The sequence below is a fragment of the Coturnix japonica genome, chromosome 3 (genome assembly GCF_001577835.2).
Source record: "Coturnix japonica isolate 7356 chromosome 3, Coturnix japonica 2.1, whole genome shotgun sequence".
Classification (NCBI taxonomy): domain Eukaryota; kingdom Metazoa; phylum Chordata; class Aves; order Galliformes; family Phasianidae; genus Coturnix; species Coturnix japonica.
Window position 1 is genome coordinate 65976471 of NC_029518.1, and position 21703 is coordinate 65998173.

Below are 21703 nucleotides of genomic sequence, written 5' to 3' on the forward strand. Positions count from 1 at the left end.
GAGTAGGGTCAGCTAGAACAGATTCTCCAGGACTATATACTGTTAGAATTTTATATAGCTGAGAAATTTTACTTCCCTTAAAAGGCCCACATAAGCCTATGATGGATGGTTTTGGGTAGTATTTCTTTTCATAGTGTGTTCCTCTGTTACTGACTCAGGCTTTGGAAACAGAAGTGAGAGATTAGAGAATGAATGTATCTTTGCCTCTTTGTCTCACTCAAAAGTGAAGAATGTTACTTGTTTTTTGGGGTGAACTAGTTGAGCAGTTAGAATACTTGTGAAAGAATGGAGAAGAACAATGGTGAATCTTGGACTCCAAAGGTGTTTAAACTTCTATTTCCAAGTGCCAGTTTAAGAATGAAAGGCTCTTGCCTTTCTTCTTGTGGGTTGTGCCATGGAGTAAGTGAGAATGTTATTATGTTCACGGATCCATTTCAAGAAAACCCAATGGAAATAATAATGGTTTCATAGTTCAGTGGTGATGGATATGTCTTCCGCTTATATGTGTGTATATTCTCTCTCCTTTTGCTTCTCTCTCATTTGTTCTCATTCCGTCTTTCTCATTTTTTTCTTTCGGAGTCTGTCTTGCTTCTTTCTTGAAATCTCCCATTGGGAGCATGGAGCATAAAGCTCTTGCACCCAGGCACATATTTTTGCCCATAAGCAAAGGTTACTATTGCCAAATGTCAAGGAGAATTGTCAAAATTGCCCAGCAAGGTAAAAATTGGAGTATCGGAGCCTAGAATATAAACATTCCTGCTTCATCACAGAGCTACTGGGAGCTTGTAATTCCTTGTGAATGAACAACTTTATTTGATAGAATTTAGCAGTTGTATTGAACTCTAAATACTTTCATTTTCTTGTATTCTAATGGCTTTTCTTTGCTTTTATTTTTTTATTTATTTATTTTGCAGTGTGCTTAAAGTACTTATTTACCTTAGGCAGTTGTAGAGCAAAAGTTATCAAAGTGTCTCAAGTGCTGGAATCTTAAGACTTCATGGTTACTGTGCTGTGATAATTTTCACATCAAACATTCTCAGTTAAAAAGTAAAAAGATTATTTTGTTGCTGAGGCTGTTATACACCCTGCAAGCTCAGCCTAGTCTCTTTCAGATGGAAGCTCTGTTTTGCCTATCAGCTACTTCCGTGTTGATAATAAAAGCTCTGATGGGCAAGCTGTGCCCTTGGGAATATGTGCACAAGCTTTGGTATTTCTACTGCAGTAGCGCTTAAAGTTCCTCTCCCAATCAGTGTTGTGTAGTACATGGTAGTATTAGAACAGATTTAAATTATCTTTCAGCATGTGCATAAGCTCACTGATTTAAAAGAACCACTCATCGTGCCTATAGCAGGTAGTTCCTGTTCTTTTCTTTCTGAAGGAGTGAAAATGTATTTCTCTCCAGCTTCAGGAAGATGCTTCAGTGGCCCACCTGCAAGGAAGTAACAGAAGTAGGGATGTGTCTGCAGCAGAGAGTGTTTTTGTAATCCTCTGAGTCCATAGAGACCAGCTGCATGCATCCAAATTATGTAGGGGTTATGTTGGATTTTTTGTTGTTTACACATTACATAGGCATTCTGGTGCTTTTTGTTTTGGCTATGGAATTTAATTTTCGAACTTGTATTTTTTGGTCCTTGTTTGCATTTAGTCTCCTCTTTCAGCAGGGATGTGCAGACAAAATGTACAGTTGTCGTTGCTTTTAACAAAGCAACAAAGAAACAAAAGAAAACTTTATTAATGACGTTCAGTGAGGAACAGAATCCAGTTTGACTTCCACAGGTCCTTCTGGACTCCCTGTTGCAAGCCTGAATAAAAATTCAGTAGAAAATAAGTAGATTTATATGTACATATATCAAGAAAATACAAGCATTTTTCATTAAAGTCAAAGCAGCTCAGACTGACTGGGGAAGAATCTCTCGAAGAAAAATGTTTCGCTATTTCCAAGAAATTTTGGTGACCTGAAGCACATGAGGAGCTCATCTGGTATGAATTGCAAACAGGGTGTAGAACAGATCTGCTGTCCATTAGCAAGGAGGTTCTGCAGAGTTAATTACACGGGACTGATGTACCTAGGAACAAATAGAATTTTGGCAATCCTGACCAGCTGAGTAGTGTGGTTGCACATTGAGTGCTGATGGTGCCATTGATTCCAGCCTGTCTCTTGTCTGGAAGAGCAAGAGTGAATGATTGAAAGTATTTACAGCAAGTTTGCTGTGTGTGTGAATACATACATAAATATATAAATATATACATTTTCAAGTGTACATCAAGTATGGCAGTTTCCTCTCTCATCTCCTTTATATGTTTTCTTCTCTTATCTAACAGAACCATCCTTGTTTTCTAAAGGAGATCTTTTTTACCTTACATGTAGTTGGGACTGGGCAGACTTCAGAGTGGTTTGGGGTACCTGAGCTAGCTTTCTGTGGAAGGCTGGGATAGTTTAAGCTGCATCAGTGTGAAGTTATAACCTCATTCAGATAAAACTGTTTGGTGTTGATTGCTGGCAGTTCAGATAGAACTGTGAAATTATCTATTGTTGGAATAAGACATTCCACACTGTGTGAATTTTTTTCTCCCTTTGTTTTTTTAATGTAGAGGAAACGTGAATGCATTTGTCTGTGTGCTTTTACGTTCCTATGTGAGGCGTTACAGAGTGTATTGTTTTATCTCTTTTTAGGCATTGGGGTATTGTGAGCAAAATCCCCAGAGCTCATAGAAGGAATGTCAGTTTGCATTTTCTGTTACTTTATTTCTAATTGTGTGTTTCTATACGTGGAGAGCCAAATGAGACACTCTGCCACCTTTTCAAATTCTTCTAGTAATCTCTTTACCTTTTTTCCAATGCTACCGATGCAGTGCACTGTGTGAAGCTTTTTCCACTATGGGATTCACATCCTATGAAGCTTTGACGGTGCGTTCTTGGTTTCGATGTGTTTTGCAAATGTTCATAGATCAACCGAGTGGTACGCTGGCCAAGACAGATGCTGAGCGAGCAGTTGGTAAGTGTTCACATTTCCCTAATGTTTGCAGTAACAATTCTATATTGCAAAACTGGCAGACATTTTCAGCTAATTACAAAATGTATTTTTGTTTGTATTCCTTGTCTTTTACCTAATTGCAAACTGTGTTTCTCTGCACTGCTTGTGCTATTTATTGATGGCTTGCCTGCTCTGCATATGACAAATTTATCACAAACAAAGATAAAAGCTTGTTTCCTTGGAAGCAAAGAACAAAAACTTGCTCCCAAGGAGACAAGCTATTTTTCCCCCATGGAGACCAAAAAAAAGTGAAAATCTGAAGTTAATAGTTGGAAATCATGCTGTGAACCCCCTAAAAGAAAAAAAAAAAAAGAAAAAAGTCCAATTGCAAGTAATTTTTTCCTGTTTTATATTGAATATTTTGCTTTCTTAGAGCAATACTTCATTTTTTTTTTCTACAAAACATTGCTGTTCTAATTATCTGTAGAATGCATCTTACAGCAACTACTTTTATGCACATTTTGTAGATTTCCAAGAAAACCATTAGGAAAATGAAATACTTGGTTGTCCGTCTTTAATATTCTTCATTCTTGTGTATCTGTATTAGAAACATAACTACTTCAGATACACATTCTTTGTCAAGAAAAATACCATCAGTTGCAGAATCCATATTTTAGATGCTTTAAAATCATGTTTCACTTTATGATTTTGTGACTAAAATAGAAAAGCATAACTGTGTGATCTGTTTACTGCTGTGCTCTCTTGTAACAACCAGAGAAAGCCTATATGGAACAGCTGACTGAAATGACAAGACTGATTTTTAAACTCAAAGAAGTAGAAAGCATTCTCTCAAAGGCTCGTGTTGAAGAACCAGTTTTGAAGCAAGATCCCAAAAATGCTCTTATCCAATTCATTAAGGTATTGTATATCTTTATGTTAGTTCATGGTGCAACTTAAGTGAAAAGGAATTATATATTAGCTTTGCTTCGTGTGTACATGAAGAAATCATTTTGATGTTTTTGTTTTCCCAGGCTGTCGGTAAAACTTACAGTGGCCTTCAGACGCTCCCTGAGAAATCTGCCATGGTACTGAAGGCCCTGGAGTATTTAGGTGATGTATTAAAGTATGTAAAACCTTATCTGAAGGCAAAAGGCCCCCCAGAAGGCCTGCAACTTGCATATTGGATCATAGGTAATTATTTTGTGACCTTTTCTCTTTTAGGGAGCCATTTTGTAAGGAAACGGTAAAATGAGGTGTTTGATACGTCTGGTTTTTGTACTGTCCATCTAATGGTCTGAAAAAGCAAAGTCGCCGAGGTGTTGCAGTTAAATACTTTACTTTCTTTCACTGATTTTCTTTGTTTTTTTTTAATCCTGATGCTGTGAATTCAAACTTCCTTGCGATTTTTTTAAAGTTATCCCTGCAAATCAGTGTTTTCCAAATCAAAATGTTTTAACATCTTTTGCTACCAAAAACCACTTATTTTACCCAAACAAAATTAGAAACAGTAAGTCACTTAAGCAGTACTGCAGTACAACATCATATTCACTGGAGCAGTGATAGCAGTTGGATCTGCTTAAGTAAATTGGGGATCATATATACATCCTTTTACTACTCCTTATGTACAGCTTGTGCTTTCTTAAAACTCCGATTCTGCTCTTTTTCATTAAAATGTAGAAATACTTATAGGATGAGAAAATAAGAAAGCTATTTGTTTTGAGTGAATATGTCAGATTCTCTTTCACTTACCTATAGAATTAGGGTAAACCTTAATTCAGCTTAAAGTCAGAGACAATGATTTGCATGCACATACATACATAGTATATATCATTACTAAAAGGAGGAGAATGTAAAGCACTACTGCCTTGCAGAAGCTGCATAAAATGTAATGGAATTTCAGTTTTGTTAAAGTACTTTACTTTTCTGTTGCAAGATCCTTGTATTTTGAAATGATTAATGTTCAGCCATGCTGTTGTGCACAAGAATTTGTCCTTCCTTCTTAGATAAGGAAAAAAGAAGATTCTAAAAAGGCTTAAGAATATATTTTAGTGTATTTCAATCATTTCTTAGCATGTTGAGCTCATTAAATTATAAGGACAACGCAAGATTCAGAACAAATCAAGAATCTTCTCACTTGTGCATACTGTACATGTCAGATTGTGTCTTCTACTGTCCCATACATCATGGCAAGGATAACAGGAGGAGTATTTTTAGCCAAAATAAGCGTGTATCTTTCAAAACAGGAAGCTCAGACGATGTTATTAGATGTACTGTTAAATGGTCATTCTCTTCCTCGATGATTGATCGTGGTGTTTTCTCTCACTCCACAAGATTAATGTTGTTTTCTGTTGTTTTTAGAGATGGTAACAAATAAGTTTGTAGATTCTAACAGCCTTCTTCGATCTCTCGCTAATTTCAGTCTTCAATGTATTTTTATGGAGTTCCCTCCCAGCAATGTTTTGTGTCTTCTAATCAAAGATTGTCTTAAGAATGTTTGTAAAAACTACTATGTAGGAATCTGCTTAATGAGACACCTTATTTTATTTCATCTGTATTTTTACGCTCTTGAGCATACTGTTATTTTCTTAAAAATTCATATAGCCTGTTATAAATGCACTTAGTGAAGCAAGGTTATTTACATGCCAGCACCTTTTAACCGTTTGGGTTCTGTTTGTTGTGGGTTTTTTTCTTTTATGAATTAAAAAAAAAAAAAAAAACATCTTAAAACTGTCTTGAAGCTGTGCAAGTGATACATTGATGTGTAGAAAATGTGTCATCTGAGGCTCTCATTTTTTGAACTTGGCCCACACCGATATGGACAGAGTACTTGTTCAATGGAGTCAGGTGGGCTTCATTCTGTTAATCTGCCAAATGAAATGCATTAAATACTATTGGGAAGACGTTTAATGTTTTCCTGGCCTCAAATGAATGAGTAGCTGCTGGGGTGGCCACACTGTTGTTAGAAATATGAGTGGAATGCAAAGGCAGTGCTTCTAGTGTGATCAGTGCACATGGTAAGGTCAGCGTGATCTAAATGTACACCTGCTGATTGCGGAGCGTTATGTACCAAGGTTAGCTAATTTTTCTGCAGGGCTGTGAGAGATTCACTTGCATCACACCGTGTACTTTTTTGAAACATCCTGATGTTGCTGAACAGGAAATGGACTTTTTCTTCATTGAGCTTCTTCTAAGGGAATACTGTGCAAATAGTGCATGAGAATGAGACAGTTGCTGTTGTTATTCTTGAATAAGCTATTCAACATACTTCCTTTCTTCCTTTTTAGGCTTTTTTAACTTTTATTTTATTTTCCTAACTGTAAATTGCATTGGATTTTCTTGATTCTCTTTCTGCAGGATGTCTTGTAAAATTCTGGGCACCAATACTGGCCACTTCCAAAGCACAGCAACTCCTGTTCCGCATCATAGATTGCTTGCTGCTGCCTCACTCAGTGTTGCAGCAGGACAAAGAGCTGCCTGGGGCTTTACTGTCCGCCATTCAGGAAAGTCTACACCTTTATCTTCAGGTAAATATGTGAAGTCTATTATCAGCAGACAAATGTAGCTTTAGGAAAAGATTCATGCAGCAGAGGAGATTTTCTTTTTTTTTTTTCTTTTTTTTTTTCCCCTGTAGTCTAACAAGTGTTGACACCCCATTGGCTTTCCTGTCATTGCATCCAGCTATGCTGAGGTACGCTCTAGAAGCCGCTGTTCTGCTTGCTGGAAATGGAGAGGCTCTTAGCCAACCTGCTGTTGATGCTGTGTCTCATGTAAGAGATTTCTGAAAGACTGAATCATGATACATAGCAAGACACTTGTTGAGATGACAGAGGAAAGCAATGCTTTAAATCGTCCTCGATTTTGTTAACTGTAGATAATTAAAGATGAGCTATTCTATTTTTCTTTGCTCTTAGTAATAAAAGACAACCCTCTGCATATCATGGCACTGTTTTATCTTAATAGTTTGAGGGTACGTTTTGCTGAAACAAATGCCTTTTCTACTGCTTATGCTAACGTGAGTCAAGCTTTGCACCTTGTTCTTTCTCCCATTCTTCCTTCAACTTACATTACGCTCCTGAAAGACTTGTTGTGTTGTAGAAAAGGATTAATTCCTGTGAGTGAGGAAAAGGATGTATTTTCAAAATAAGTCAGCAGAGTGCAATGAGGTCTCCCCTGAGCCTCCTCTTCTCCAGGCTAAACAATCCCAGCTCCCTGAGCTGCTCCTCATAAGACTTGTGCTCCAGACCCCTCACAAGTTTTGTTGCCGCTCAAGTTGGTTTTGAAGTCCAAGTGTTGTAGACCTTTGTTTCCTGTTTTCTCTGTCAATCTCTGAATTTCTGACCCCACTGTGGGCTTCTTCAGTAATCTACTGCTCAGTCCATGTGCTTTGAGGCTAAGCTAAATTGTCTTATAGATCTAAGCTAGTTAGACAGTGCTGTTCTTAGAAAACTAGAAATTATTTTGATAAACACTTTGAGGGGGAGAACAAAGAGAAAAAGACTTATTTTTTTATATTTCAATATTCAACTTTTAAACTCTATTAATTGTTTCTATTTACATGGTTCCATGGTTTTAAAATGCTACAGACTTCTACATCCAGTCAGAAATGCTTCCTTACCCTTTATGTGAGAAACTTAAGGTTAATGCAAAACTGAAAATATCTCAGTATCAGTTATGAAACATATTCTCTTAGGGTTGCTTCTGAGCTCTCGTGAGTTCAAACAAGTTCTAGGGACTCTTGACTTCTCAAGTAACAATTTCACAATTGGCTTAAGCCAAGCTGACTTCAGGATAAATTCCTTCCATTTCACCCCATGTGCATTCCCATTAAATTTGCTTAACGATTTTGTGAGTGGGGGATGACTCAAATGTGTGAGTTCATGCAACTACTAAAAATCTCTGCATAAATAAATAAATGAATCAGCCATGTCAGGAAAGCAATAAAACAGTATATGCATATGTGTATGTATATGTAACCATGGTAGGAGGAAACACAGAGAAAACGCATCTTCTGGGAGAAATTCTCAAGTTACTGGTGAAATATTTAATCAGACTGTCCTTAAGAGGATACCCTGTGTCCAGTGCCCTTTCATGCAGGTAGAAAGCAGTATTCTAGAGCAAGAGTCCTAATTCTCTTTTAAATTGTTTTTTGGGGGGATTTTTGTTTGTTTTTGCCTATGGGGCTACTATATAGATACTATTACTTTCATTGTGCGCCATCTGTTTTGATAATATTTTATGAGCTAGGAAAGCTTTTCCTAGAATCACAGAATGATTTGAGTTGGAAAGGACCTGTAAAGAACAAGCTTGTCTAATTCTCTTCCCAACCCTCCATGGGCAGAGATGCTTCCCAATAGATCAAGTTGGGATATAAAATCCAGATTGTCTCTGGAGTTGTTTAGGTGACAAATTTCAAGAAGAAAAACACGGAAGAACAAGAATGAGCAATCACTTCATAATTTTATGAGACTGTTTGTAATTGTGTGATAATGAGGCATATAAAATCTATCATGTGGTATTTTGCCTTTGTTTATACAAAACAAACAAACACAGTTGATTTGTGTGATAGTAGGCTGTTGAAACCTATTACTCAAAATATCTTTGATGGATTTCTTGGAGAATGCTTTGGAGGAGTTTTGACACATGTTTACCAGTAATATGGGAAAGAACTGGGGCATAAAACTTATTCTAGAGAAGAAATAATAGTTTAAATACATCTGCAGATTATGGTGTAGGTGCATGTAATAAGCATAATATACATAGTAATGAGCTAGATTTATCACTGTTAATCCTGTCCAAATACAGAAGACGGTTTACTTCTATCTGAATACAGGAGAGTGGTAAAAGATCTTCATTTTAAGTAGTGCTTGGCACATACATTTTCCAGTGATTTTAATGGGCCTGTGCAGGCTCAGCATTTGTCAGAGTTCAGACTTTAAAAGCCCTCCTGCAAGCCACATCTGTGGTCTGATATTTGAGTAAGCTTATTAATACATCTTGTGAATTATAGTATGTGTTTAATAGGAATTGTACAACATTAATTGGTGAACAGCAGATTTATTCCAACAGCAGGACCGATATTATAAGTCATCATTAGGTAGCTTGACATTTCTGCAGTGAATAGTTCCAGTAATCCATACTAATCGGTTCTTCGCTCTCCACAGGTGATTTACAGATATATGGATAAATCAGAAGAGAGGCAGCTCTGGCTACAAAAGGTTCCTGCAGTGAGCATACACAGGAATCAGTTGCCTTTCTGTTGAAATGAGGAGCAGATGTTGTCATGCTCCTCTACTCCTCTTAAAATGTCTTTGGTTTTTGGTGGGGTTTTGTTTTTGTAGTTTTCCTTTCTTTAATCTCAGAAGATAACTAAAAAACACAGTTAATTAACCAAAAAAAAAAAAAAGAGAGAAGTGCTCTCAACTCTTTAATGTCCATCTGCTTTCTAGGGATTGTCCTAAGGGTCTGATGTGATTATTTTCAGATCTCTGGTCCAGAATTACAGTCCAGTAGCATGTGTTTCTTTTCACTATCATATGAACAGTAGCTTCCTTCATCTCTGTTAATTATTAGTAGGATTTAAAAGAAGAGAGTAGTCTGTGACCTCTTTGTAATTAGACCCTTGGCCAGTGCTGCCTAGGGTAGTTTGCCTTTGTACTTGGAGACTCACAGCCACCGTGAAACACTGGTGGTTTATCCCTGGTGCCACTTGGGATACAGTGGTGTTAAGCCTTGTGCAGGTCTGCTGTTCTCTAGGCTTTGTAAGGAAAAGGAGGATCCCAAAATAAGGAGCACAATATTGAGCTAAAGCTGTAGTGTCCAAAAGAGAAATCCAAGTTCGTCTATGGAAACTTTCAGTGAATGATAGAACTGTGGGTGCCTAACCATCTGATGACTCTTGCCTGAAGAGGTTTGGTGCTACAAGTGTTCTCTAATATGTAGGGGCTGATTTGTGATTATTATTTTTTTTAAGCATGTAGAAGTGTGTATTTCAGGGAAGGGGAGCTCAGGCTACCCACAAAATAGGTGATTTTTCACATTGTTTTCACTTGGAAGAAAGAGTTTCTATCTTAGTTCTGTTTAATGCTAAACTTGTAACTTCTGTTGTGTAGCATGGAAAAACAAAAAATGAGACTCCTCCTTACTGAGATGTTTTAAAACCACATAGTAATAGCTACTTATGGTTTCTTAAGGGGCAGCATCTCTGCCTGACCTGCCAAAGGAACCTACAGAATGAAGATTTCCATCAACAGTTCTCCTTATTGAGTATCAAGGGCACTCTAGCCTCATCTCAAGCAACTTCCATCCTTTTATTTTCTCTCTAGCAAACGAGTATATGAGTAAGGTAATGGATGTGGCAGGGTGTTGTTAGTAAACTTAATCCTTTCATTCTTTTTCAGATTATTTCTGTTCCCATTCCACATCAAAAAACCCCACAGAATTAGTTTACCTCAGTTCTGAAATGAAAATGTTTAATGAATGATCAGATTAGACCTATTGATCCGTCTTCAAACGAGACTATTACAATTGATGCAAAAATTACTGTTTCTTCAGAGATCTTAATTGTAGTATTTCTTGCTTGTACTTCATAGGAGAAATATCATTAGGATCATTTGTATAAGAAGAGTAACATTAAATAACTGTCCCCCTGTCACAGGCACAGGTAGATTTTCGCATAACCCTTTTGACAAATAACAATCATTGTTTTTCCCCTTTTTTGTGATCCTTTGTAGGATTTGTTGCTCCTCAGTTTGAAGTTGTCTTATTTCAGTGACTAGAATTATTAATTCTTCAAAGGTGTTACATTCTCTTAACACATTCTTTCAGGTATCCTCTGTAAGGTCATGATGTTCTTTGTGTCCTTTCTATTAGATGGTTTCTCACATGTTGTTTTGTAGTGTTGAAATACTCTAGAGACTTAAGAGTGCCAGCGCACATTATGGAATGGTGTTCTTTTCTTGTGAGAACTGGACTAGAGAAGTGTAGGCAATTCTTCATTATGCCTGCTGCAACATCTCGCTGAGAACACCAAACATTCAAGCTTACAAACTAAATGATCGCTGGCAGCCTTTCTGAGCCTTCTGATTGCCAAGAGTCATCTTAAGAATTCTGATGTAGAAGCAACTGCCTTTTACTAAAATAAAGAATTACTGTAGTAAAATGAACAGCTGAAAGCACCTAAACTGTTTATTCTCTGGTTCAGGAAATGTGGCATTTATCAATGGGATATACCAAAGTTTCCAGGTAACTCCAGAGGCATGTGAAGTTCAACTCTTGCTGGATACGTCTGTGTTCAGGAGGGCTGCCTACAGCAGATCTTCAGGCAGGCCCTGAAGTTCCTCATCCACTGACATCCCATGTTTCTTGTATTTGCATACTATGGAACCAAAAAGCTGTAACTCCCCATTTCATGAAAGTGCTAAGAAGCAATGTTTCCCTCAACCTGCTTTTTTACAAGAGTTGTTCAGTCATGTATTGTGTTGTTATTCTTGTTGGACAAAACTACTGGGAAAACTGCATTCTGAAGAGACTTCTATTGGTACTGCTTACTGAGACCCTTGTCGTAGGACATAACTGGACTTCTTTTTTTCTTCTCTTAATGATTCATTCTTCTTTCTCCTTTCAGTAACCCAAGGAATGGGGAGTAAATTCTTAACTTTTTCTCATGGACACTTTTACCACTAAAAGAAATACTTATTTTCCCACAAATGTAACATCTACATATATATATATATATATATATATATATATATATATATATATATATATATATATATGCGCTATGTGACTACGGGTAGTGTTTATGTAGTCACTTTCTAGGCAAGTTTCTACTTTCCTAGATTTTTCTGCATCAATATAGATTGTGTTGGATAAGTCGCACTAGATTTACCTTTATCTAAATGAATTTAAAAAAAAAAAACAATTTAAATCCCTTACAAATGGTGCCTTATTTACTCTAACTTGAGCACACTATGAGCAAAATTTTTGTTAGACCACTGTTCTAGCTTCATTAGACCATATACAAAAGTGAAAAGAAGTTTGTGGCTTTTGGGCACTGAGCCATGGCATGAAAAGTTAATGTTTTATTTCAGATTTGAAAGAAAGATTGCGTGGCCCTAAGATTATCTTTCAGGTATATTAGTTAGTCCAGTGTAAGATTTTTTTCTCCTTTGTAAACCTTGTGCCAAATCTGTCTTTAGCCACAGACCTGATGGTTTGTTGTCAGGTGCAGCAAACTGCTGATACTTCTTTGTCATGCAGTAGTTATTTGTGCAGCAGTAGTTCATAGAGTGTATAATGAGTATTTAACCTACTGTTCTTAAATTTATTCAATAATAAGGATTTATTCAATTTCCTTCTCTCTTTTTTTATCTTTCACAGGGCCTGTCCTTTATATGTTGTCAGTCCCAAGCTCAGGGGGCTTATTTAAATCAACTGCTTGGGAGCATTGTTCAGCAGTATTTTGGACGATTTCTCCCTTCTTCACCAACTGCACTCGGAGCTGGGCAGCATCCTATGTTGATTGCTTTATGTAGTTCCATTACAGTCCCTCAGGCGCTCCGTCTACGAAAGACCACGCTGCAGGTCATAAAGTAAGGCCCAATGATGAACAAAATATCACTTATTCAGATTTCTCAAACAGTTAATGAAGAAGAGAATCTTACTGTTCTCATCTCAGTAACTGATAGTCAGGCTGCAGGAAGAGCCTGTAAGTTGCTGGACAGGAAGATAAGAAAATGCAGAGAATATAGAGCAGGAAAGTAAAACTGGGATAATCTGGAGACTGGTGAAAAAGTCATTGAGGATGGAGGTCCTGGACTACAGTAAGAACAATACAGCATAAAAAGCAAGCACTCCAATACATATCATCCTATGGCTGTATCTCAGGCTGTGTTTAGGATCACAGAACCATAGTTGTAACAGCTGCCTGTGGAGGGGAGAACTAGATGCTGTTGTACTTGTCAGGATATACATAGATGTGCCAGCTACCAAAGAGAAACAGAAAATTTGGGATATGGAAAGAGGGAGATGGTGAGCTACAATCTGCAGTTCTTTGTTCATGTTGGGGAAAAAAAGTAATCTTCAAATAAAAGGTAGTTGCTTACATCTAAGGTATTTGTACTTAAAAGAGTGAGTATACACATGGATTAAAAGAAAATCAGTGGTGATCTCAGGTAGATAGAATAGATAGTGCTTTAGGTAAAGCCTATATTATCACATATAAAGGGAGTGTGTTAAGATTTCAGTATGGATTCCTTATTTTTTTTAACCTACGAATACTAAAACTTCCTTTTCTTAATAAAATTACTTGTGAATGTATGCATGAAAGTGTGAATTTTAAGCCTTATTGTGTAATGGCATTTGGTGACTTGTAAGACATGAAACGTTTCTTAGTGATCCAGGAAGAATATCTAAGTCTGGTTTATAAACTGTGTGGTGGTCAGGAGGCAGTCCAAGATTTATACATAAGTACACACAGAGTTTACTACCCTTTTTGACATACAGAAGGTACCACATGGTGCAGGGAATATGGAAACATTTTTATTTTAAAGTGTAAACAAAGTTGTATAAGTATGCCTTATTAAGTTGTTAAGACGTATAGCAGCTTTTAATTGATGCATTGCTTAGCAAATGAGCATGCCTTGTGTGAGTAGCTAATGGTAACTACTATTCCATATTTAAAAGTCATTTTGCATGTTCTAGGAATACGTTTTTTTGGCTGATGAATAAATGTGCTTTGTGTTTTATCTCCACTTTTCTTTTCTGGATGTTCCAATTTAAGTAATCATCTTTAGTTTTCAGTAAAGTCATCTGTAATGTCAGATCAACAGTGGTTCAATCTTTCATCCTTTTCAGGTTAAAAAAACAAATAAAGGCAATCAGTACATTTGAGACAGCTCAATGTGTGTGGTGTCAAAATTTGCTCTTGACACAGATTTGCAGGTTACCTTTATCTCTGCAACAAATTTTGTACTGGAGATGATTGTGTTAATTCTGATGGGATTCTGTCCCTTTTCATTGTTATGTCCTACAAAAATAAGGGTACCAGTATAACAACAGAGCTCTTAGCACAAGTCTGAATTGTGCGCAGAAAATAGCACATAAAACTAAATAAGGTAATTGAACAACAGTTGTATTTTGAAGGTTATTTCAGAGTATTGGAATCTAAACTCCTCCTTTTGTTATTTTATGCTGTCTTCTTTATATTTTAACTTTTAGAGTCACATTTGGCTTCTTAACTGTAATTATGACTGCTATTTCTCACTTCCCTCAACAGAGGAGTCAGGAGACATCACTGTCCTGATAAATTGGGGGCCATTTCTAAGACTAAGACAAATAGAAGCCATTACCTGAGTCTAGATAAAGATAGAAATCTATGTAATAGGCCTCCTGCTGAAATATCACAATATTATTTCCAATTATATGGTGCTTGCATTGAATGGAAGAATAAAAGAACATATCTCAGGCTGTCTTGATTTGTTTTGTCTTCCCAGTGAAAACTACTTGCAGTTCAAAGGTAGCGCTCCACCTCCTCGCTTGGCCTCAGTTCTTGCTTTCATTCTTGAAGTACTTCAGAGAACCCAGACCAGTGAACTGTGTGACATTGAACTGGTTCTCCCAGCTGTGTTGAAGTGCATGGTATTCGTTAACGAGCTACAAGGTGAGCTACTTGTTTGCTTTAAATACATTTCTGTACACCTGTAAGATTTTCATTCTGCTGAGCATCTTTCATCCCAATGTAGAAGCCGTTCCTGATTTTTTGTTTGCTGATTTGTTTGATGCATTGGGCAGATAAAGTGGACAAGTTTTGTTTGTTAAGTAGTATGTTCTCTGAGACTGGAATTTCTCTCTGACTCAAGTGCTCTGAAGGATTCCTGACAAGTTGATCCTTAGTTGGAAGTGCGTTTCCCATCACTCCCACCTCATTTCTCCCAGACTCAAAACAGTGGAAGTTTTCTTGCACCTAAAGTTTTTAGACCAAATAAGACTAGTGTATGTTGTCCCCTTAGAGACATCAGAAAGCAGCATGCTACACTTAATCCAGTTCTGAAAGGATTTTTGACCCCCTTTTCTTTTTTCTTCTTTTAGCCCGCTCTGCTTGGTAGTGATACCTTCTGTATTTTTAGCTTCTTAAAAATACTCAGTTCACCTCATACTTGTATAAGGGATGTGAGCATGCCAAAAAATGTCCACTCCTTTCTCCCAGTAAAGGTATTAGGCACAGTGGGAGTTCACCTCTGACTTCTCATGGGAATTTTGACTAATAAAGCGATTTTTGATGCTTTTCTGTAAAAGCTTCAGGGACAAGATAAATTCAGGAGATTAGCTGAATCAGTGCACACCTTTGTTCCCCCTTCTGCCATTGTAGCCACAGCTGTCTGAAGTTGGAGCAGAATGAACTAAACGTCCTGTGATTCTGCAGCCACCAACTTAGAGAATTCCACCATACCCTTGTAGAGAAGTTGCAGCTCAGTTCCACTGTTATAAAGAAAGAGCTTTATCTTGCAACTAGAATATCCATTTGGAAGATATAAATGGAAGAAAAACAGTGGGCTCCTTTGTTGTTTGAAAACATACGGAAGGATGGATTTCAGAACACTTATTGAAAGAACAGCTCCTGAAAGTAGATCTGGATATCTTTGAGAAGGTTATAATGCCAAGCCTGCTTTTCCCCAGTCCAAATATAGGAATGATTGGAGAATAAAAACAAAACTGATTTTACTTTTTTTTTAACTTAAATTTATTTCCATTAAGAGCGCGTCTTTGTTCTGACTCGAGGAGACAATATTGTACTTAAAAATCCGTATGTTTAAAAGATAATGGTGTTGAAAACTGGACTTTGCATAAATCTGAAATTCATGCTGTTCTTATAGCCAATCTAGCTAACTGCTCTGTCATTTTACTTGCATCAAAGTAAGATAAAACCCATTATTTTCTCATTTAAAAATTGTAGTCTTCATGAAAGACATTCTCCAGATGGTCAGTTCAAGAGCTCTGTGTGAATCTTGTGATTTTTCTTTTACAGTTAAAAAAATATCTACAGTCATTGTGCAGCACATGGTAGAAGGCTGCCAAGCAAGGTCAAGAGGAGAACATGCCACCCAGCTGACTTCTGTATTTAGGTAACCAGAAAATATGCCAATTGGCAGTAAAGCTACTGCAATCCAATTGACAGCAAACATGTTGTATTTTTTACAACTAATTATCCTTAACATACTGCATTGTCACTTGTTTATGGTACTTAAATTACGTTACTTTTGGCACTGGTTTTAGACATAACTTTGCCAAAAATTCAGAGCAAAAAAAAAATAGAGGAACATATCTGCTTTTTCATGGACTAGGTACTGTTTTGAAAGGAATATAATAAAGAGCTAATCTGCTGCTACAGTGGGAAAATCTCCTTATGAGAGGTGCTGCTCTGTAGTGTGCTGTGGGCATGCCTAATTTGAAGTGTATGTAACAAAGATCAAATCCTTGTCCAACAAGCTTTACTTATTTGTTTCTCTGACAAATGAATAGATTATTTTCATGTCAATTTTGCTTACATACCTCTGCAAAATGAATCCTCTTTCTTGCGTGGATGCAGTAGAAGAGATGTAGGAGCTAAGACACAATGACATTTTGCAAACCTAAACACTGCTGCTGCATTGGATAATGTTAAGGTGAAAGCCCCTGAGTGATTTGCTGCTATCTCCATGTGGGCTGTATCACTTCCATGAGATCTTTCACTCCTCGGGTGCAACTTCCCAGTTAGATGTAATCAGATCATCAAATGCCTCAAACCCTCAAATAGAATATTGGATGCACTTCCATCCGGTAGTCTGCCCTGCCCAAGATCTAGTGGAGCTTTATAAGAATCGCTGATGCTGTTTCTGTAGACTTCAATCTAGATATCTTGTTGTGCTGGACTTTTTGGTTAAATAATAACTCCATGTTTCAGTTTTCCATGTTTTCCATTCAGACTAAAGTGTTCTGGAACAAGTCAGCCCTGGTAAAACAGCAGCAGAATCTGCTGATTTGCTTGAAAATAAATATGCATTTTTTTCTTAGTATTAGCCTTCAAGAGCATGGCTTTGTTTGTAGAAGGAATTGCATATAGAGTATTTCAGTGTAGCAATGCAATCATTTCAGTGCAACCAGATTGCTTGTTCTGATCATCTTCTTCAGTTGTTCTTGGCATGTTCTCTGCATCTAGTTCTGACCTTGTGTTAAATGCCTCTGTGCCCCCCTCAGGCAGTTTATCCAGGACTACACTGCAGTGTATGATCACCGGGTGTTCAGCATTCTAGAAACAGTGGCAGTCTTGGATCAGACATTAGTTACCAGCCTGATTCCCACGCTGACGCAGTCTCTGAAGGATTCAGAATACAAACAAGGTCTTGGAAGAAATGCAGCACAAAGGTTTGTTTTTTTCTATTTAATACCACTTTCTGACAGCGAAGAGTAGAGGTATGATCTCTTGAAAACAAGCAGTGTTAGGCAGCAGTACAGATACTCAAAAACGATTGATTTCTTTTCAGTGTTCAGCCAAAATCTCCTTTGCTCAAAATCTCCTTTCATGGTGTCAGGCCATCTACATCTGCTAAGTATTTTCAGAGAAATTGTGACACTAGGGCTACAAACCTACGCATGATTTAAGCCAGACTACCTCAGTTCACTACACCGTGTGTTGTAAAGTAGAGGAAAAGAAAACAAAAAACTTATTCCCAAAGTACATTCCTATAATTCCCTCTTCTAGAGAATATTATGATTTATATGCAACTTTGCAGTAAAATTAGGTATGGTCTGAGATGCTTGGGAAGGAAATACGCATGGCTCAATTTCAAGAGTTCTCTCACAATATAAATTTATGAGTGTTTTGGGTATTTAGAACAGGATGGCCTCTTCTTTGATAGGCACAACAGAATCTCACTTTATCCATTTGCACACTGAGAACTTAAGACAGAAATACTTTGCTTGTGAATCCGCTTAGCCTTAGGAAGCAGTGGAAGCTGAGGAGAGCAACTCAGCACAGATGGCAGCAGCTCTTGGTGCAGACGCAGCACTGAACTTTCAGCAACCATACCAGTGTTGTTCGAAAAACCCAAGAAGCTCTCCACACAACGTGGCATGTAGGCCAAAAGGTCTCCTTCTGTTAGGTCTCCTAACGGGAGTGCAGGGCTTGAGTCAAGGCCAGAAAGTGACTTCAATCGTATGCACTAATGCACATACTGGGATCCCTCAAAGAGTAGATGCTGGTCACACCTCAGGCTGGAGAAGTTTTGAAGTAAACTTTTGCAAGGCCTGGGTTATGAGAGGAAAGAATATATATAAAAAACAGCACCAACAAGAAAACAGAGTTTTGCAAGAACATAGCTCATGAGACATTAAGAATTACTCAAGGAATATTCACCTTCCACTTAACAAAAGACATGTAAACTGTCTATAGGTGTACTATTCACTTTTTAATTGTTTTTTACTCATAAAGTCATTTGATTTTACTTAAAGGAGTTCATACTTGATCAGACTGAAGGAACATCGTATGCAGCATTTTCATACTACCCATTTTTGGTCTTTTGATGATGCATAGTTTTTTGTAGTTTACCAAGTGAAAGAGCTGTCTTAGCATTGTCGCAACACTGTGCAAAGTATGCAGTTCTCTTTCTTCCAACTTGGCCACACTAAAAAATCACAGCAAACAAAGCTGTGAGTAGATGAGGAGGGAAGTTATGATGGGTTAGTAATCCGGAGTGTTTGGGAATTAATTACATATTTGACTGCTCAAACGTGTGAAATTGTGTAAGTAATGTTACATTCTTTTGTTTTTCAACAGGGAAGCCTACAAAAGGCTCTTAACTCACCTCTCAGAGGCTGGACAAAATGAGATACAAAGACTGGAAAATGAGGCAAGTTAGTTGCTGGCGATCATCCTTTCCCCTTCACCATTCCAACACTGTTGATACCTAAATCTGCTCCGTACGACACACAAGCCAGGTTCTTTATGATTTTTTCTTTTCATATTACGTATTTATTTTAATGATTTGTGGTATGTGAATATTGTCATGCATCTGAAGTGTAACTCTTAATATACTGCTGTACAGTGATTGAAAGCTATGGCAAATGTATCAAACTGTCTATATAAGTGGAACCTGGATTGCACCACACACAGAAGGATTTAAAAATAAATACATAAATAATAATTTCAGAAAACTCAATTCACATTGAGTCCTGACCCTCTCAACATTTGGAAAACCTCATTCACCTCATTCAGGATGTTCATAAGAAAGCTGTCAATATGTAACTTGTAATTTATTATTTTAGAACAAGAGAAACGTTTCTGTAGTGCTGAATTTGCTATATGCAGGCACCACCAGTATGTGGGACAGTACGGCAGAGATATTGTATGTAAATGAGGGCTTGTAGTATCTTGCACAAAATGTACATAGCTGTCTTAACCTTCCACATTATTTAAAAGTCTTTTGGTTTCCAGTGTGTAATCTCTTGTATTATGTTTGTGGGTAATAAAAGAACAAAAGTTCAGATTTCTTGTCCTCTTCCTTGTTTATTACTGTTCTGAGGATTACCCCAGAACTTACAGCAATCCCATGGTTTTATTTCTTAGTTGCGACAGTGTTGATTAGATACTTGTATAAATTAGACGAGGTGTAGATAGTTTAAGAGAAAAAGGGCGGATGGGATTCCAAAGAAATTTGGGGAATTTATTTCATCTTACTTCTAATTCATCTTTATTTATTATTAAGTCTGTTTTCCTGGAAAGCCAGATTTGCCAAATATTTAGGATTATCTCTTGGGTCTTTCCAGGGTGGATCCAGCTCTGTAACTTTTTTTTACACTATTTTCCAAAGTTTGTTCTTGGGAATCTTTCACTAACGCCTATAGAATTCCAGTGCTTCACTTCCCACAGGAACCTGTATTTACACAGTGACTAGCAGAACTTTTGGAACAGTAAGTTTGCCATTCACATCAACTCTGGTAAATGGGCTGTTTGCTTTTAAAGTTATTCAGATTTCATAATATTAATGGGAAGGAAAAATTATTTCAGTGTCTTAAGCTCCACAGAAATCCCTGAGATTTTGTTCGGAGCAGCTTCACTTTTGTTACAGTAATCGTTACCCAGTCAGATCAGATAGTCTTCTTCCCTAAATCAGCTATTCTTACTTCAGATAGCACAGTTTACTAAAAGCCTCTTTACAGCTATTTAATAGCGCAGAACATGGAGGTTCATTTCAGTATGGAAGTGACTCATTGAACTCACATTGTAACTTCTTGTAAGTTTCTGTACCTGGGAGGAGTTTGATTCATCTCAGGAGAATTGTGCTTCTAAAAAGCTTTTAAGAATACATAAATAAATAAAAACTAAAAAACAAAAGCCAACACCCCACCTCTGAGTGAGATTAAGAGACTTCTTTGAAATCTGAGCCCTGCCACCCAGATTACAGAGCAGATGTCTGACTTGTAGTAATATTTCCTGAAAGTAAAACCTTTGACTTATAAAGGATAGAGCAGATTAACAGTCTACTAAACACATCATTAAATGATTTGTTCTAGGGCATATTTAATACTGTCGGTAGTGGTTGGAAGTTTCTGAAAAAGCAACACAGCTTTATGCAAATGTATGATAGCTCTCACTACACAAGAAACTAATTTAAGCAGTTTGGAAATTTTCATCCTTCTCTGTCAAAAAGTTAATGCGAACAGAAATAAAGCATTTTGCATCGTATTCATCACCCACCGACAAATGGGCAATTTGGTTGGGCCTAATTGTGTGGTATGGACAGTTGCAGATGTGACTGACAGGTCTGATAACATTAATCCGATAAAGGCCTGCGGGGTGTTAGTCTGGACTGACCTACCACATATACAACAGAACAGCAGTCTGAAATCAGTTAGAAAAAAAGAGGAAAGTACCAAATGTAAGTACAGTACAGAAAACTAAAGACTAAAAATCACTGTGAGCTAAAATGTATCATATACAAGATAATATGTATTATTTTTTCTCTATAATACATGTCTTAGAAAGAAAAATGTAAATAATATCATGTCCTAAATTACCTTTATACAGAAGCATCTGATGATTTTGAATATGAACCATTTGGTTTGAAAACAGTAAGAAAAATCTACCTTCCTTGTACAACACATAGGGAACTGCTTAGACTACAGGAGGATATATTGGAAAGCTTCTACACAAGCTCTGCCACTGACAGGAGCAGCTTATCTGTCTACAGATGCAAGGTTTGTTTCTTGGCATGAAGAAGTAAGACAAAGCCTTACTGTAGATCAGCTGAAGTGGGCATGTGAACAGGTTTCCAGTTCCTGATGAGCAGTATCCTTCCTCTGTGGCAGGGGAAAGGAACTCATCCCCACCAAACTTGCTTTCATCTCCCTGCACCAAAGATTGTCCCCATGATTGTTTGTGCAAGGTGCAAATGGTTGGCCCTGTTCTGACATATCACCTGTTCGGTCTGCCAGGGAGCAGGTGGCACGGAGCTTGGTTCTCTGGCAGCTGACATCACCTCAAAGTGTAGCCATCAGATACTTCAGCATGGTGCAATTTGGTCAGAGAAGCATTTTTATCCATCAGTGGCTCTCTAACGTTCAACATATTTACGCTTCTTGCTCCTGAGTAGTTTTCCGACCATTGTGTATGGGTGGTCTGCAAATGTTTTAGATGTGTGCAGGACCCAAGCAAGCACTGTTATATACCAACCTCAAGCTCACTGATGAGATCT

General features: G+C 37.4%; 1 protein-coding gene across 2 annotated transcripts in view; it reads left to right on the forward strand.

The window, feature by feature from the left end:
• Positions 1 to 19495, forward strand: part of MMS22L (MMS22 like, DNA repair protein) — an 83139-nt gene extending 63644 nt beyond the window's left edge. For both annotated transcript variants that reach the window (XM_032443446.1, XM_015858862.2), the window contains exons 17-25: positions 2854 to 2996; positions 3751 to 3893; positions 4007 to 4166; positions 6330 to 6499; positions 12354 to 12565; positions 14468 to 14634; positions 16000 to 16096; positions 17208 to 17375; positions 18787 to 19495. In XM_032443446.1, the coding sequence (XP_032299337.1) occupies positions 2854 to 2996; positions 3751 to 3893; positions 4007 to 4166; positions 6330 to 6499; positions 12354 to 12565; positions 14468 to 14634; positions 16000 to 16096; positions 17208 to 17375; positions 18787 to 18868 (1342 nt within the window). In that variant the 3' untranslated portion in view covers positions 18869 to 19495. The remainder of the gene's footprint in view (positions 1 to 2853; positions 2997 to 3750; positions 3894 to 4006; positions 4167 to 6329; positions 6500 to 12353; positions 12566 to 14467; positions 14635 to 15999; positions 16097 to 17207; positions 17376 to 18786) is intronic.
• The last annotated feature ends 2208 nt before the right edge of the window (positions 19496 to 21703 follow it).